Source organism: Metopolophium dirhodum, chromosome 2 (genome assembly GCF_019925205.1).
Source record: "Metopolophium dirhodum isolate CAU chromosome 2, ASM1992520v1, whole genome shotgun sequence".
In the NCBI taxonomy this organism is placed as follows: Eukaryota; Metazoa; Arthropoda; class Insecta; order Hemiptera; family Aphididae; genus Metopolophium; species Metopolophium dirhodum.
Window position 1 is genome coordinate 15888649 of NC_083561.1, and position 19459 is coordinate 15908107.

Sequence of the window (19459 nt, forward strand, 5' to 3'; positions counted from 1 at the left end):
ACTTTTTTCCAATTACCGTTATTTTAGTACTACCTACGTAGTACTACTTATGTAGTTACTCCTTGCCCCCGTTTATCGTTAATTAGTAAGCCATAACTTAGGTAGGTAGTTAGGTAGGTACTAAGCAATAAGGTCAAAAGGACATCGAATCACGATTAAAGACATACAAGAAAAGGTTGCACATCGGGATATGGTAAGGAGCATAGGCATAATTCTATTTTGTCTAGGAGACTAGTTCGAAACAGACTAAGCTAGTAGCAATAAATTATATGAAAATTATTTTGTCATTTTAGGACTAGATTATTTTCATTATATAATATAAATTATAATCTGTAACCAAACCAGACAGTTCTCTAGAAAATGGTAAACAAGAATACAAGATGGATTGATCAAAATATTACGAGCGATCCCGTGAAAAAAACTTATCACAGTGTAACCATAATGTATAAACAAGCAATATTGTACTGTTGTACATTTTTAAATCCGATTTACTTTGTATTTTGCATAGGCCCAATCAGTGACTATCAGAACTTTCTTCTCCAAAATCCTCAACTCTCAAGTCCCGAGTAAGTTATTGTATGTAAATCTACATATTATTTTATTTTCTCTCACAAACATTTCGTCAACTAAAACCTTTTTATTCACATTTAATTTAAAAGAAAATTATTTTTCAGAAGTATAAGTATAAGTTAATCAAACCCACGCCCTAATTGGCTAATTTAACTTAGATTATTATAGGTACTTTATGTGCATGGATGATACTTATAGTTATTAATTATTATTCCTAACAACTAAAATTATTTAAATACTTAATGATTGATTGTACTAAATTGCATTCATAAATCATGACAAAATATTTCAAGATCATGGTGTCTAAAATACTATATTTATTACCTATTACAATGCTTTAGCAATAAAATATTATATAATTCAATATTAGTTTGGAAATTTAACTATAATTATTTCAGTCCTAACGAGTTAGATTGTTATACTGCAATACTGCATTATTTATGATTTTAGATTTTTGCCCAAGTTTTTACTTAAAAATAAAAATTGTTTATTAAACCGAGCACTTATGATTGGGCGATCACATGCGACACAGTATGGCATTTTGGCTAATTACAATTATTTTCCACGTTGGTTACACTTTTTTTGTCAAAACTTAAAACATTTTCTAAAATATAAACATATTATTATACAATACATAGGTACATTTTAAACAATGTTTAATCTGCGTTTTGACGTAACATGTAACGCTGCACACATAAAATAGTTTTCGTTTTGACAAAATTTGGTTGATTTGGTTGGACGGATGTTAATTATGAAAATGGATTTTGATTCAAAATATTAAGTTGCTATGTTTTAATTAAAAATTTTTTTTTTTTATTAATTTTTAAAGGCATCAACTGCAAGGGTATTATAGCCTGCGTTACATTTTTTAAATTACATAAATTACTTATTGCTATTATATTTGTACATTTTAAATAAGATGACGCAGTTCAGTTCATTTATGAATTTGATTATTTTCTTGGACGTCTCGGGAGTAGGTGGAAGTATCTCGTACAGGGTTTCCGGTAGTTCCTGTTGGATGCGCATTTCGTTGAACTGGCGAGATTCGAGGAGGATGTGCAAGACCGTAATTATTGTTCCGCAAGTAGTGCATGAGGGAGGGTCTTCTTTGGCCATAAGGTATCCGTGTGCCATACGGGTGTGGCCTATTCGTCTGTGGACAAGAATAACCTCGTCCCTTCTGGACATCTCGTATGGTTTGGGCCATTGTAATATTATTTGCTTTATTTCTCTGAGCTTGTTATTATTGCAATTAGTCCAGAGGCTTGCCATTGATCAATATAATTGAATTTAAATTATTATATTATTATTCCTAGAAACGATTTGTGTTAATATAACATATTTTTAACAACTCCATTTTTTGAATATAAAACACATCAAAAGTTGTTTCGATTAAAACATAGTAAATTTGTTAATTCAATAAATCAAAATTTAATTTTCTTGATGAGTTTTCCATTTTTATTTGAGCTCAGTGGTAGAATATGACCCCTGAATCAGCTAAATAACTCAATAGATCCAACACTTTGCCGCTTAATAATTATTTACAGTTTTCTGCTTTAGTAGTAAAATAATAATATTTTTCAAAAATATTCAAAAAGCCTACTTGAAGGGGTTTGTATAGGCAATTTATCGAAAGATTAAGTAAACACGTCGCCGCATTAAAAAGTTCGAGTGTTTAAACTTTAAAGTGTTTGTTAAATACTCAGATATTAAATATTTTTATAATAATTTGAACGTTTATAAACTGTAATGAGAACATTCTATATAGCGTAGTATTAAAATACTTATAAACTATAATTATTGTTATTGAAAAAAAAAAAATACAATAAATTTTATTCTGTAATTCCGTATGTTGGTAACGATACATAATATAATTTTATTATCTTGTTCTGTGATAATATGTAACAGCTTGATAAAACTGCTGACAACAATGACAAAACTCATGATGATAAACCTTGAACGAAAAGTAGATTGTAGATTTCGTTTCATGAAACAGCCCATGCTCCATGCCACCATAGGCTGTAAAGCATACTTTAAACTCTCTAAAGTTTAAACACTTTAAACCTTGTAGAGGTAGTATAATAATTTAAAAATTGGAAATTATCAAATACGGAATCAAAGTTAATTATGACAAATTTATGTCGTCGGTCATTAATATTACTCTTTTTCTATAATAGTGTCTTAATTTAATATTGTTCCGTATTAATTATATTTATGATTGATTGAATTTATCGATGGAGGTGAATGATTACTACAGTACTAATAAAAGTAGCACGGACGAAGAAGAATTATTACTAAAACGTTTAATTGCCCTTAAAAGTACGTATTAAACATTGGTTTTTTATATAGTAATATTGTATTTATTCATTGTGATTATCTTTAGTTGTACATCTAATACCTGTTAACTGTTAAGTACATAACAACTTTTTATACAATAAATAGTACAATCAATCATGTTACTAATCGAATAGACATTAAATAATTCAGAAATTGCATTTTTATAGCATTTAAACTGTGCTAAACTATCTCTAAATATTTGAGTTGAAATACCATTTAGATACTTCCAAATTTTTCTTGTGAAATAGGTAGCTTATGTTTTAAATTTGTCAAGAACAATATTATAGCCAATTTTCAAAAAGTGCTCTGCACTTGCTTGATTACACAAATATAACAAATTATTTTGTGTAAGGAATTCTTAAAAATTTTTCTTTTTACATCTAAGATTTGAAAAATTAATACAAGATTCTTCATAAGTTTGTCTACCTTTAAAAAAAATATATCTACTGGAAAGTCAAATTACATTTTGATGAGGCTTTAAAGTTTTTACATTGGATATTTACTCGATTTCTCATTGAACAATTTTCTTATTTTGTTGTAATTTAAAAACAAATCATCTTAGATGCTTGAAGTTTACACCAAATGTTTATTCTATAATTTTCTATAGGTACTTGATAAAGTTTTCAAAATTGTTTGACTCATTTTGAGTTTTTTACGGACATTATCAATTTTAAATTTTTTTTAAAGTTTTTTTTAAGTTTTTTTTGTTCTACGAATGTCTATAAAATGTTATTTGTTGGGCCAAAAAGCTTGAAAATGTATTACTTTAAATATTAAAAAAAAGTTAATAAAAATAGGTTTATAGCACATATTTTTTTTTTAAGCATTTAAAGTTCAAAAGTTGACAAATTAAATTTGAAATTTAAATCAAGATTCTACGTAAGTAGTTTATACTGTAACCAAAAAATCTAAAAATATAAATTGGGCAAAAAATAACAATTTTAGTTTAAAAATATTAGCTATTTGCTCAGAATCGTTTTTCTTATACAATATACTTAAATAATTGAATTAAAATTTAACTCATTCATTACAGTGACTTCTCAAAACATCTAATGTACAGTGGAGCGTTACGCACTTGTCCGCTTTTTTTAATTGAAATATTATGTTTTTGTTTATTTAGAGCAACTAGATGATGATGAAAATAATGATAAACCAAAATTACAACGGACCCCGAATAATATCAAAGAAAATATTATTATTAATAAGAATGTTAAATCATCATCAAAATTTAAGTATTGCAAGGATAATAATCATACCACTCATAAATTCCTTTCTACCAAAATAGATAATCGTAACTTTACCAACCATCTAAGTAAAATTAAACAAAATAGTTCATTTGTTAAGACTAATAATTCATCTTCTAAGGTGTATACCAAACAAAATGTGTTACATTCAAATCCTGTCAAAACTGTTATTAGCAAAAAAATTCCTGAAATATTAACTAACAGTCAAAATATCATAAAGTTTGATTCAGAGATTAATGAAATTGTGAAAAACAGCTTCGTTAATAATTGTAAAATACCATTAAATGAGAGTTGTTATGAAACTTCCGATGTTTCACAGACATTGCGTAATGTTGATAAATATATGATTAATGTTCAAGATTATTTAACTTCATCAAAATATGTTGTCGATAAAGAAGCAAACTCTTCATCAGCTAAGAAAACTAATCAATCAAAAAATGTTCATGTCAATAGGAAATTTCAAAACCAATTAATCTCTACTAGTTTGGTGAATTCAAATTCTTTAGAATCTATTAATAAGTCAACAAGTATAAATAATAAAAAAATAATAAAGAAGTTATCTGGAAAAATAGTTGGATCACCTAATCTTGTCAAGATAGGTAAAACAAAATTAATACGTCAATCATTATTTAGAAATAAATGGAAAATCAATAATAAACTGAATTGCTTTGAAAATAATACAATTGAACGTAAACCACTCTCAACTTTACAATGTCCAACATCAAATACATTAATACAGTCTTACAAAAAAACAGAATGGAATAAAGTTGCTAATACAACATCTGTACTTAAATCAAAATTATCCAACTCCAGTAATACTAATAAATTAAAATGGACAAGACCCAGTATATTATTGGTTAATAATGTGAACAATACCCACCCATCTGTACCAAAAGCCGATAAATTAATTTTATTTGGCAAGAATAAAATAATTAGACAATCGTTAATAAATCCAATTCAATCAAAGACCAAATCGTATATGCTCAAACATCTCTCGCATAGATTTGCTTTAATGAGGAAATTACAGCAAAAAAACATTGTTGCTAGAATGAAAACTGTTACAAGCAGCGAACAAGTTAAAAATAATATATTATCGAAAAATACTGTAATTAAGCCAGTTGAAATTAAAAGAAATGGCAAGAGGTCATATTCTGTGTATTCATATGTGAATCCAATATTGAGGTAAGTATTTTTAAACAAAAACCAATACATTTTTATGATGACTTATCATTTGTTTTTTAGATCAAAAACAAATAATACAAAGTTGGATAAAACTAGATCCTCGGATAATAAAATACCACGTTTACTTAATATTTCTGATAACAAACCTCAACAAAATTTGAAAATTATGAACAATGATAAAAATAAAATTCAAAATTTAAGTTTATCAAACAATAAAACCCTCCAACGACTCAGGTTTATTAAATCTTATCAAGATTAACTAAATAAATTATTTTTACAATCAAAATTTATTTTCCAGAAGTAAAAAATCACTCACTAAACAGCTCTGTCTAGTATTTAATCGGTTTGGTGTTTGTTCAAAATTGGATCAAGGAGAATGTGATAAACGCCATTACAAAAAATACATCACATTGTGCACAAAGTTGGCTAATTTTAATTCAAATGTATTACTAAATTAAATTTCTGCTTCAACATTTTTTTTTAGGTTTTTAACTGGAGAATGTTCTAAAGAAAACTGTACATTATCGCATAATATTGTTGAAGAAAAAATTCCATTTTGTAAGCATTATTTAAATAGTGTTTGTGTTCAATTAAATTGTCCGTTCTTACACGAATATAGAAGTAAAAACACTCCTATTTGTAAAAATTTTCTCCATGGTTCCTGTAATTGGGGAAAAAAAGTAAGTTAACTTTCAATTTTATTTTATTAAATATTTAAATATTTATTTTTATTTTGAAAACATGTGATTTGGCGGAAATATTCATAGTAATTTTTTTTCACCATAATTCAAGTGTCCTAAAAAACACTTAGATTTATGTCCAATTTTTGAAACAAAGAATGAGTGTCCACATGGTCAAAAATGTCTATACCCTCATGTTCAATTTGAAGATAAAAGTACCGTTGTAGTTGAAATCAATGAACCCAGATACTTTGAAATAACAATACCCAATAATGACGAATCCAATGAAAACGAGTACATTCATATTGTACCCAAACGCCGTGCACCTTTATTGGATTTACCATCTTATATACCTTTGAAAAAACAGTAAGTATTTGAAATGTATATGTGACCATATTCACCTTAATATGCATTCAATACATGTGAACAAATAATTGAATGATTTTAGAGTAGTATTGATATTTTTACCATATTTCTTTTTAAAGACTAGAAAGCTTTGATTATTATAAAATATTTTTATATTGTACTATCTTATTGAAACTGCTTAAGAGGACATAACAATTGTCTATATTTTACTATTGCATAACATTGCAAATTTACACTAAATAGGTCATGTTTAGGTCCGTTAGTTTAAAAACTAGAGTGGATATACCTCTTATAAAATTGTATTATAAGATTATTATCTAGGGCGTCTCATAGATTATTATATTTTAGTTTTAAAATGAGTTATGAATATTTTAAAATGTACAAACAATTTAAAATTTTAAAATACTCGTTTTAAAATTAAAATATAATAAAAAGCATATGAGATGCCTTAGAATCTAAAGCCTAGATAATCTTACCTTTAAATTTTATAACTCACTCTAGTTTTTAAACTAAAGGAGCTAAACATGATTTGCAGAGCGTACAAATTTTTATGCTACACACATGTAAGACAGAGACAACAAATGTCTGTATAGTGTCCTCTTAATAAAATCTATTAAACTTAATAGTTAATAGACAGTATGTTAAATAGTTTATATGTTGTCGTTTATTTTAGCTTTCAATGTTAGTAAAAAAAAATGTATATATTATTTTAATACTATGAGTACAATACAGAATAATTGTATTTGTGTATTATAATTATTTATAACACGGACAAATTAATTTTTAAATTGTTAGGTATCTTAAAAAAGTAAATACATAGTTACATTTCTTAATACATACAATTTAACATATTTAATTATAATTATAATCTTGACTTATCAGGTAAATATTATTTTTTAAATGTTTATTTAAAAAAGGTAATTTTACTTTCTGTAATAATACTTTAGGTATATTAAATGTACAGTTCAAAGTTAATTAATTTTTTCATTCAAATATTAAGTTCTAATGTAATCATAAATCAAATTGTTTATCTTACTATGAAATCTCATAATAGTCATGTTTTACCTGAATTTCAGGAAATCATGAAATACAATTTACAATTATATTAACATATATTATTTATAAACAATATATTTCTATGATTTTGTTAATGATCATACTATTTTTGAATTATAAAATTTATAATCATAATTTTGGCTGTGAATTATATTATTTTGTTTCAGATAAGTTGTCTACAATTATGTAGATTAACTTTTAGGGAAATGCTCAATATCAACAAATCTGGTATGTAACACGTTATAATTTTTAATTTGTACAAGTGTATACACTACATGATCAAATATCCAATTAAAATAACTATTGGTAAACATGTTTTTATACATACATATAATATAATAGAAGACTGCTGGTATGTTTGTATCATAAAATGTTTGTTATTTTATTTTAAGAGAAAAATTTAAATATTACCGAAAAAAATATTTTTCTTAAGAAATATATTTTTATTATATTTGTGTTTTGTTTTTTTTAGTTCTCACAATAATTGTTAAAGTTGGTATTTGCTATTATTTATTTTGTTGAATATTACAATATTGAATTTATAATTGAATTGAATTCCTTAAATTAGATATAAAATTAATTTAATAACCAAAAATTTTTCTTTTATATCCGTAGATATCACATTTAATGTATTTTTTATTACATTGAATAATCCATGAAAATTTTTTTGTTTTCAGAGATTTTGCATTAAGATGTTAACATTTTAGTGTTAAAATTTTGCATAAAATTTAAATTCAAATTATATAATGATGTTCAAAATTATGAAACTAATCAACAGTTAGTTGACGAAAACTGCCAACCATGTGATGGTGACTGTGGTTTGTCAACGCTGATACTCGCCCTTGTCTGGCACTCTCACTAAACATATCCTCTCTTACCGACATTTTTTCATTTTTGAGTATTTGTTCTCGTTTTTCTAACAGTTCTTGTTTCCATAAACCTATCATTATTGTTTAAATAAATAAAATGTTGATTACAAAGTTGTGTTTAAAAAATAAACTTACCTATCATTTTCGACATTTCCATTTCTCCACCATATTCTTTAGGCAATAATGACTTATCAACATATGTGTGGCTCTCCTCTATTGAACTAAATATCTGGAGAATGATTTACAAGAGTTATACATAGTAATTATCCATGGATATTATATTAATAAGTTTGTTACTTTTACACGACTTCTAATTTTTTCAGATATCAAAGTCATTCCAAAATCCAACGCAAATTTTAAACTCAATGGTACATTTACTCCATATATTTCTTTGTGTCGCATTGGAAGTGTTCGCTAGAAAATATTAATAAAAGAAATATTTATTTTTATAAAATAACAATTTTTATTATTATTATTATTTTAGGTGTAGCCTTTATTTAACAATATTATAGCTAAACAAAAATGTGTATATTAAGTATTTACAAGTCGATGATTATCAAACCAATAAGGAGAAGATAAAGAGTACAGACTGACGGTTTAAGATAAATTATATTGGATCTTGTATCAGTATTGGAATCTAGCCAAAAATGTGACGTTATCAATCTAAAAGTGTATACCTTATTTATATAATTATATTATGTAATTTAAGTATATAAATAAATTATATAATTTTAATTTTAAAATATTGTTTTTTTTTAAAGCAAAATATAATACCTCTCCATTTTTAACAATTCTGACAGCTTCTCTTGGTGTAAATAATGTTAGTTGTTGTAAGCACATACCAGCTGCATCTGTATAATGTACAAACCCACGAATTTGGTTTTCCTGGTCTTCCATGAGAGTTTCATATGTAACACCGTGCATTCTGCACATTTCTGCATTGGTCCATATTGACGGATTGAAAACTCCTTAAAAATGTTTTAAGTATCAGTAACTAAGTAATTTTTAATCAAATTATTCTTAAATATTCTATTGATAGGTACATTTTATAACATTTATAGGCATATAGCAAATCTTGTAAAGTATTTAAATACTCATAAAAAAAAAAAACTGGGTTTTCAACTGAATATTTTTTTAGTATAAATTTTAATAATATATTAAATATTTTTTTCTGGAAAATTATAAACCTGGCTACTGGTTAGTAAAAATATAAATAATAATTTAAACACAAAAAATCTAAATCCTAATAGTGTTTTGTTATTACCAAAACATAAATACATCAATGAAGGTTATCTCAGTTAACATAAAATAAAATAAAAAGTATAAATAATTTATATAATATATTTGACTGTAATAATGAGTGTCTTACGGTAAATGGATCACCCAGTAGTTACCGGGTATAAAATCATATTTTTGATGCTATTGCTATTTCCTATATTATACCTATTATCCTTCGTTGCTTTCTAAGACGTCCGTGGATCACAACAGAATATGAGCAACTATAATAAGTGGCTCTACTGACCAGGCCTAACAACAGTACAACTCTTAAAATTGGAATAATAGATCAATAATTATTTTCCTTCAACATGTACCTAGCTATATTGCCTATGTTGTATCACTAATGTGTACCTACAGTAGTTGAGTAGTAGCATCTAGAGCGGCATTTATAATATGTTGATTATGATTTATGATAATGGGCAGTTATGTAAAATGTAAATGTCATCTACTTAATAGATAAAAAGTTAAAATTAACAATTGTAGCTGGTAGGTAACTTACTAAGATGTAAAATATTTTATAGGCTATAAATTGATTTTAAATTTCAATTAAATTTAAAGAACTAAGAAGACTGTTTATAATTTATATTGGGTAAATAGATCCCTACCTATTATAGTTATAGGTATTAGGTATTTATTAAGAACTTATGGAGAGGGCCTTGCATACCTATTATATATTATGTATTTACTTGACCTGGAGCCCCACGTATACTTAAAATCCAAACGTGCATACATATAGGTACATTAATTAATATCCAAGGCCACTGTATGTCTGTATATATGGGTAGTGCGTAAAGAAAGTACAAAAAAAAACCACCTAACAGTAGCAGCATAATGCTATAATGTGTACCTAATTATGAGTGGCCTGCTGGCCTCGCCATCTCGTATCTAAATATATATTTACAATAACTATAATAATAATCACTCAGTTATTCATTTTTCATATCTCTAAACAGTGTTTCGCAGCGGTGTCGAGTGAAACTCGGTGGCCTATATAAATTAAGAGTTATTAGGTGGAGGCCCCCTTAAACACAGAAATTATATTATTAATTAATAATTAGTGATGCTAAAAAAATTAGATGTATGGTATATCTAATAGACATTAGGTACTAGAAGGCAGAAGCTAATAACATTATAATAATAATAATATTATTATTGTTTTACTACTTATGTAAAGTTAACAAATGTATTAAAAAAAATAAAATTGTAGGTATAGGTTCTTAAAAATTAACGTTTGATTAAAAATTAAAATTTTTGCTTTTTTTTTTTTAATGTCATGATTTAAGTATAATGTTGTTCCCGCCGTTCCCGGCTTACTTGTACATGATGTACATGGTAGGCGTCTGTAATACTGAGAATTATTATTCTTAATTTATTTCTCAAACAAAAATAAATAATGGAATATAAGAATACCACAACCACGAATTTAACTAACGTCTAACGTTACTATATTATGCTTATAACTTTAATGTTGAAATGTTCAACAATCGTTAAACAAATTAAAACCTATAAAAAAGTGCTGTGAACATACATTAGACTTTTTTGAATCATTATATTATTATGATAATGTGTTGGTCGGTAGAGTATGTAAAAATGCCTGCTTAAACTGATGAAATCTCCCTGTAAAAAAGGGGCTCGGCAGTGGCGTCTTTACGCGCGGGGGGGGGGGGGGGGAAGCTATTACCACTTTATAGAATACCCGTATTAGATAAACATCAACAATTCTTGAAACAGTCAAAACATTGCAAGAAATTTACGACGCTCATAATTCTCTAATAAGGAATATATTGTTTTTAATAATAGCTTAAAACATTATAGTGTAATTTGCGCGGCGCTTACTGGCCGACAATATTAGTGTTCATTTAGGACCATATTTACCTACGTCCTATTCATTTTCTGTCCAGAGATTAGGGAGTGATATGGACTATTATTGTCATAATGTCATATTTCTAGGTTAGCTACTTAAAAATTATAAAATATACTTGTGTTAAAACACCTATTAAAGTATAATAAAAAAGTAAAAAACTATAATCTGTAAAAAATTATTTCTTTACATCAGTACCTACCTATATTATGTCGGAATTATTGGACCCCCCCCCCCCCCCCAGAAAAAAATTGAAAATACGCCACTGGGGCTCAGAACATACAAATATATACTACCTACTCACCGTCTCACCAAGATTAATTAACATAGACACCTACTTTCACATAGATTTACAAAAATTATCAGAACCAAATAAATGAACCACTAATAAAAAAAAGACGGATTCGAATTATTAGAAAAAAAGGGCAATTTTCTACAGGGCTACACGCGGGAAACATGTAAATACGCCCCTGGGTGGCCCCGGCCTAAATACGCCATTGGTGTTTTGTGATTTTCTTCGAATGACATGAGCCTACTCGGTAGTCGGTATAGACCAGTGACCACTGAATAATATTATTAAAATAAAAGAAAAGGTAGAAAAAATATCCCGCAAATTATATACCTACATCACACATTGTAAACTTATAACTTATAATTACAATTATACCCACCTCTTTTATGAAGGTAAAAACTACAATTATAGACTACAGTCAATATGTATCAACTACAAATATTTTTAATATCCTTTCAAATAGTTACATTAGTATCTACATAGGTTATTGGATAATAAGCCACGAAAAATGTTTTCTCCAATGAGGTGAATAATTAGCTAGGTATAAGAACGAGTATGCTATGGCTTGACGTCTGACTGCGATTTCTCAAATTTGGCTATTATATTTTTCAATATTGAAGTAAGAAATGTTTTAAACTTTTATTTAAAATAACTTATACACTTAGCGTACCTACCTATTACAGTTAAATTTTATGATTAACAAATACAGGTAGTTAATTAAATAGGTAATGTTAATGAAAGGTTTAAAATAATGGAAATAAAATTAAAATATAAAATATATTAATGTAAATGTATTTAATTTAAGCCACTTAATACTTATAATATAAATATATAAACTTAGTAGAGGGGTGTAGAGGAAATTTTCCAACAGATTAATATAGAAAAAAAAATTAGTCCTAGTTTTTGTGCCTATGGGCTATGACCTGGGAACTTATATGATCTATTAAATTATCATAAATAAAAACATTAATATTAACTATTGCTATATAGTTGTATTGTAACTAAGTTGAATTTGGGCATTGGGCGCACGCACGCATGGTATAATTGATCATCATCTAAACATCATTATATCTATAATATAGGTATTTTTAACATTATCCGACACCACTAACTTAATATCGTGATGTAACTATTACAATAAAATGATAAATATATCAATGGTCTTTATATCTTATTGAACTCATCCCATTTTAGTGATATTTTATATTTTGCCACCCATTATATGTTTCAAATAAGAAAGAAACTGCTGATTGATAAATACTGTTTTATTAAACGTCAATACGTCTAAAAACGGATACATTTTTAATTAATGTAGTATACCTAAGCTGTCATTATTGTTATGTTAATTATATTTACTGCATACCTACAACTGATAAAATACTATTTTTCTAATTTTTATATTTTTTTAATCATAAGTGTACTTCGTGACCCAATGGCCAATTCTGAAAATTGGGTCACGACCCACTGGTAGACTACCACTGATATATGCGTATATTATATTATTATTATAGTGAGCTAGTGAGCAAACAATTAACAATTAGTAAACCGCTAATACCGCCGCAGGGACCGCAGGGAATTTGTCAAAATATCACAAACGATGTAAGATGCTTGTACACTAAAATAGTCTAACACACACTTGTTGGCACTATTGCAGCGAGACACCATATACCCTATAGCATATATATATTATATCTTAACATAATATCGCTCAACAGGATAGTAAATATCAAATTAAAAATTTGCTAGATATACTATTTAGGGAAAATTATTATCTAATTGTTAAATTGTCCAATGTCGAATAATAATTAGTTTTGGAAATAAAGAATTCAAAATTTCTATTCATAATTATTAATGAAGTCTAAATTGATTAAGGCAATACAGAATTCGTTTAAAATATCGTTAAGATGTTTTTATAGCACCGTATATGGATCAGGCCTCTTATTTTCTAAAATTAATTATTTAGTTAGTTCCTAAGTGATAAATCATAATGTTATGTAATACATTATTTTACCTGGTCTTGTTATGATAATCCTACGTCCATTTTTGTCACGCTTGGGAACTACAAATATGTACCTGTAACACAAGGTATATCATAAAAAATAATTTCTTCAAGCCCGTATTAAGATAATTTTGTATCCGGGGCCAAATAGTAATAACTAATAATAAATCCACTATCCATATATATTATAGGAAATGTCCTATCGACCAGGGGCCCACTATTGTACGATATCCGTTGTGGGCCCGAGGTCATGCCCCCCCCCCCTTGATCCGTAAATTTCCTGCAGTATATTGTAATTTCAGCAATTTAATACAATCATTCAATTACCCAAGTTCCAGAAGTTTTTCAAGTCGTGGACACGTGATGTTAAGTTCATTAAAGAGTTGATGTCCAAACGTTTGTCGCAATAATAAATATCGTTCCAAAGCTTCCTGAGCTAACGGCAAACTAAATTTTTTAGCTCGAAGAAATCTCAACAAAAAGCTGTCATCTACGAAGACAAAAAAAAAAATCATACAATAATTTTCACAAATTTTATATTAATTAAATATTATTATCATATTATATCGGATACTCATTGTTTTAAACAGTGGACAGTATTTTTAGTAGGTAAGTAAGAAGTATCAACTTTTTTTTGAAATGATTCTCACTTAAAACTTACGACACTTGCAACTATATAATTTTATATTTCCTCTAAAATATTTTTAATTTCTTAAATAGGTAGCTACTTGTTTTCGATTTCATAAATTTATGCAGAATAATTATTTTTAAAATGTTTTATGTACTTTTTACAAATATAAAAATATATAAAACAAACATTTTTAAAATGTTAATATGTATTTAAAGTATAGGTAAACCAAATACAACCATACATTTCACGAGATACCTATCCATCATTAACACATTTCTACTTTTTCCTAAACTTTAAATGGATTAATGTATTTAAAAATAAAGCAGACCTCGATGACGATGGGTATTATTATTGAAATAAATAAAACTATTATACTTCATTATTTTATATCAATAATAATGAAGGCAAGTATTTTCATAAAAATGATCATGCATCATATTTATATTTAATTTTAAGAGCTCTAGAATATTATAAAATAACGCAATTAAAGGTTTATCGTTAATAATGATTAGTTATAGGAAATAGGTAAGTACACAATGGAATATAAAATAATATTTACCACTACGAGAATGGATAATTTTTTTATTTTGCTTCAACCATAACCGCATTTGACTTAAAGCATTATTCCGTGTTGCTTCGTCTTCTCTGAGTTCTTCTTTTGCTATTTTCAGTGTATCGATGCTTAAACACTGTTCCATTTTAATTGAATACTCAGATTTCAGAATAAACAATATACTACAAATTATATTGAAATAAATCTAATTATCTAAAAGTATATATATTAAATTAAAAAAAGGTGGATAAGTGGATGTCGCTCTGCTGTACAGTAGGTTACAAGTGGGTCACTGTAATGGATGGTGTTAAATTTAAATTCAATGATATAATATCATTGTATAAGAAAAACGATTCTGAGCGAAAACGGTCAGTCAGCCAGTGATATTACCAAGTATATTTGATGATATTATTGTGAATAAAGTAATTTATATATAACCTATTTACGTGGAGCCTTGTTTTAAATTTTCAATTCTTAGCTATAAAAGTTGAACATTTTATAAATTTTTAACTACAAAATAATTATTAAATTTTGTCGAAATTCGAACTTTAAATGCTTATAAAAAAAAAATGTGCATATGTATTTTTAATATTTTTCAACTGCTATTTAGAACGATATATCAGGAACCTTATATTAAATATTCACGCTTTTTTAACCAACAAATAAAATTTTATTGATATTTATAGAAAAAAAAACTAAAAAAATTGAAAACTGACAATGTCCGTAAACAGCTCAAAAAGATTCAACATATTTTTAAAATTTTATGGTGTATAGAAAATGCTAATATAAACATTCAATGACATTTTCAAGTATCTACAGTCATTCGTTTTTTAATTACAATAAAATAAGAAAATTGTTACATGAGAAATCGAGTGAATATCAAATGTTGTAAAAATATAAATTTCAGACGCTCATAAAAATTTAATTTAAGTTTCTTGTAGATATTTTTTTTTTTTTTGATAAAGGTAGACAAACTTATGAGTAATCTTATATTACATTTTCAAATCTTAGATTTAAAAATAAAAATTTTTATGAATTCTCAACTCAAAATAATTTGCTAATTTTCGTGATTTTTCCGTATTTTGTCAAAATTTGAACTTTAAATGCTTATAAATAAAAATTGTGACTAAGGATTTTTAATTTTTTTCATCTGCCTTTGAAACAATAACCTAGGAGCCTTCTATTAAATTTTCAAGCTTTTTTACTCAACAGATAAAATTTTATTGATATTTATAGAAATAAAAACTAAAAAAATTGAAAACTGACAATGTCCGTAAGCAGCTCAAAAAGAGTCAAAATAATATTTTGAAAATGTTATGGTGTATAGGAAATGCAATTATAAACATTCAGTCAAAATTTCATGTCCCTGCGGTTATTTGTTTTAGAGTTACACCAAAAACCAAAATCGATTTTCTCAAAAACAGATTTTGCGTAAAAATTCCCGTTTTTCCTTAATTTTTCTTTTGTTTTTCACGTCGCTTATGAAAACTACTGGGAAATTTTTACTTTTGACCCCTCAAAGTACCAACTAGATTCACTTTCCTATCAGAAAAGTTACTGTTGAAGAAAATCCAAGCACTTTTACTGTCCTAAAAGGTGATGAGTGATTACAGACACAAAAATAAAAAAAAAATTAAATAATTAAAAAAAAAAAACACACATCATTGTAAAATTAATATATTCATCGCTTCGCTCAGAATCTAAAACTATATATTTTGTCAACATTTTCGATTTATGTCAGAATATGATGTAGGTAAACTACAGTTTTTAAAATGAGAGCCTCACTTTTCAACTGTAAATTATTTAATAGATCATTTTTCTGAAAACATTGACGTAGGTATCAGAATAAAAATTCGAAAGAGTTATTATTGAGTTACGTAACTCCGTGTACTAAAGAAATGTAGGTTCATGATAATAGGTTTGAAACATATGAGGGCTATGATGATTTGAAATATGAATAATTTGTAAAAATGTTCGAAGTATAATAACTATAATAGTTGTGATAAATAGAATTAGATCCAATATTACATCTACTTTTGACTTTTGATAAACGATTTTTAAGTACTATTATTCTTAGTATAGACATTTCAAATTTTGAATTACGTAGGTTCATTAAGTTTTTTAAAAAAATTCCAGTAAATAATTTACAGTAAAATGGAGTTTTCATTTGAAAAATAAAAGTTTGTACTACCACAAAACATTCCTTACGTAACACCTACAAAAAATCTCAAATATTTCAAAATAGTATGTTCTATAAGATTATTTAAAAAAATACAAAAATCAAATTTTGAATGATAGCTTAATTGAAGAAAAGGGGGATGCGCATTGCGCATGCTTGGCAAATCACTATATGTATCTATATAAATAAAATTATTTAACAAAAACAATATCTTTTCATATCTTATAAAAAGTATTCTGCAACAAAAATAAAAAAGTATACAGAAAATGTATTTGAAAATATTATTCAAATACTCTACGAGACTGCTATTATTGTTTAACAAATCATTTTATATTTACTCAAATATTTGTCTTTATATTGTATATAAAGAAGTATTTGAATTTTTATTTTAGTGATTATATGAAGTCTTGCTACAGATAACTATTAAAAAAAATATACCTGATAAAAAGCGATGCAAATGATAGTTATAAATTAAATGGAGGAGGGGGTTGGCTTACTATAATTTATATCATATTATATTCAATAAATCAAATCCAATCAAATCCACGCAAATATTTAATACTTATTTTATATTTTTATATATACTATTAACTATTATAAAGTGTAAAATAAGATTTTATATCGTTTCTCATTACTACATAATTGTAATGCCTAAATAATATGTTTATGTCATATGGTAATGTGAATAATATTTTTACTTACTATGCGTCACGAATACACGTCCAACTTAGTGAATGTCTACACCACTATTGAGATATTTCACCATCAAATCTGTTTAAATATATACTGGACCAACCTTTTGTAAATATATCCCCCAATCAGGTCAATACCTCCCACTATTAATTGCAACAAATATTCTAAATTAATATTCGTTCAATAATAATAGATAATAAATATTGAAAATTTTATGAAATACGAATAGCAGTAGGTACCTACGGTATATAATATTATAAATATTATACTTATTATCAAAAATATAATGAAGGAGCATTCCTAAAATTATATTAAATTAAAAGGAATTATATTATTAATAATTTCAAAAAAATCCATCAAATTCAAATTCATTTGAAAAAGCCTGTCTATATATATAACTAGTTGGTAGCTGAATATCCTGGCTTCACCCGTGTGCAGTTTTCTTGTGGAAAATCCTATATAGTTGATATAATGTAGTTACAGCATTTCCCAAATCATGGGTCACGACCCAATAGTTGGTCGCGACATTTTTTTGATGGGTCGCGACTCGCGGTTACGATTACGCTTATTTCAGTATTTTTGTATTTTTTATAATTTGTTTTATTTATTTATTATGTACTTATTATCAAGTATTGTATTTTATAAAAATTCAATGATAAAATTAATAATAATAAAAATATTTTTTATTTATGGCATACTTGATTTATTTTTAGCAGGGGGTCGCGTACCCAAAAAAGATTAAATTTATGGGTCGCTATGTAAAAAGTTTGGGGAACACTGATGTAGTATATACGCTGCATAGGTGTATCTTAGTTTTAGTGTACTTCAGTTCACAGACATATTCGCATCAGTGTACGAGTGTACCTAGCTTTGTGAAATAATTCGACTTAGATGGGTCATTGCAAGTCACGGATTGGATACCTATTGGTATTTTTGCTAACGTGTTTTTAAGTACTTACTTTCTAAGCTTTTCTGAAATCTTTAAAAAAAATCTGAGATTTTCATCTAATTCAATTGAGGAGTTTTTTTGTGTATAAGCTCACATATACATTTGGTTAGCGTGAAAATGTAATGTACCTGGTCTGTCCGAGTAACCAATGGCATCACAAGATCCCTGTTTGACCACCTCTTTAAAATGCGAATATCGAAAAAACCTTTCGTATTACTCATCTAAATTCTAAATCATTAGAGAAACCACTATTCCAAATTGCATGTTCGTACGTTTTGTAGTTTTTGAGATGTAGCAATGATTTTTTTTTCATTGACAGTATGTGACATGATCTCAAAAATATTCGATAGGTATTTAAAATTTGTTAAAATATGTGTTTAAGTTTCTAATATTAACTTAGCCAATTTCGATTTTTTTTAGTGGAATATTCCTATACTTATTATTGTTGCAAGATTTATAAAAACAGTATCTATATATTAACTATATTGGTATACATCCATATTATGTTAATTAGGTTGGTGCATACTCTTAAATCTAATAATAATGTATACTATATATCAGGATAGGGGTGGCCAAACCGCGGTTTAGGTCTTATCTTAAGAGAATGCCACACCCGCATGTGTTGTCTCCGTCTTACAAACGCGTAACATACCAAATTTACGCTCAGCAGTTCACGTTTTATGCCGTTAGCTTAAAAAAAATGATTGAATCCACCTATTA

General features: G+C 26.7%; 2 protein-coding genes across 6 annotated transcripts; one reads left to right on the forward strand and one right to left on the reverse strand.

Moving 5' to 3' along the window:
• Nucleotides 1–2501: 2501 nt before the first annotated feature.
• LOC132938484 (putative uncharacterized protein DDB_G0282133) lies at nucleotides 2502–9047 on the forward strand. 4 transcript variants are annotated; one of them, XR_009663918.1, is made up of 8 exons: nucleotides 2503–2889; nucleotides 4028–5333; nucleotides 5394–5567; nucleotides 5632–5754; nucleotides 5818–6013; nucleotides 6126–6379; nucleotides 7603–8563; nucleotides 8628–9047. XR_009663918.1 is itself a non-coding variant. In XM_061005346.1 (7 exons), exons 1-7 carry the CDS (start codon nucleotides 2805–2807, stop codon nucleotides 7604–7606), a joined length of 2142 nt encoding a protein of 713 aa, XP_060861329.1. In that variant the 5' UTR covers nucleotides 2503–2804; the 3' UTR covers nucleotides 7607–9047. The 4 variants fall into 4 exon arrangements, 3 of the variants coding, with proteins under 3 accessions (XP_060861328.1, XP_060861330.1, XP_060861329.1); XM_061005346.1 differs by having other exon boundaries at nucleotides 7603–9047; XM_061005345.1 differs by lacking the exons at nucleotides 7603–8563; nucleotides 8628–9047 and having other exon boundaries at nucleotides 2502–2889; nucleotides 6126–7106.
• On the reverse strand, nucleotides 7665–17858 carry LOC132938486 (alpha-tocopherol transfer protein-like). Of its 2 annotated transcripts, none has more exons than XM_061005348.1 (8): nucleotides 17800–17858; nucleotides 14925–15100; nucleotides 14062–14224; nucleotides 13747–13808; nucleotides 9079–9272; nucleotides 8602–8718; nucleotides 8440–8533; nucleotides 7665–8375 (listed from the first exon to the last, which is right to left on the reverse strand). In XM_061005348.1, exons 2-8 carry the CDS (start codon nucleotides 15061–15063, stop codon nucleotides 8203–8205), a joined length of 942 nt encoding a protein of 313 aa, XP_060861331.1. In that variant the 5' UTR covers nucleotides 15064–15100; nucleotides 17800–17858; the 3' UTR covers nucleotides 7665–8202. The 2 variants fall into 2 exon arrangements, with proteins under 2 accessions (XP_060861331.1, XP_060861333.1); XM_061005350.1 differs by having other exon boundaries at nucleotides 14925–15054; nucleotides 17800–17838.
• Nucleotides 17859–19459: the final 1601 nt, after the last annotated feature.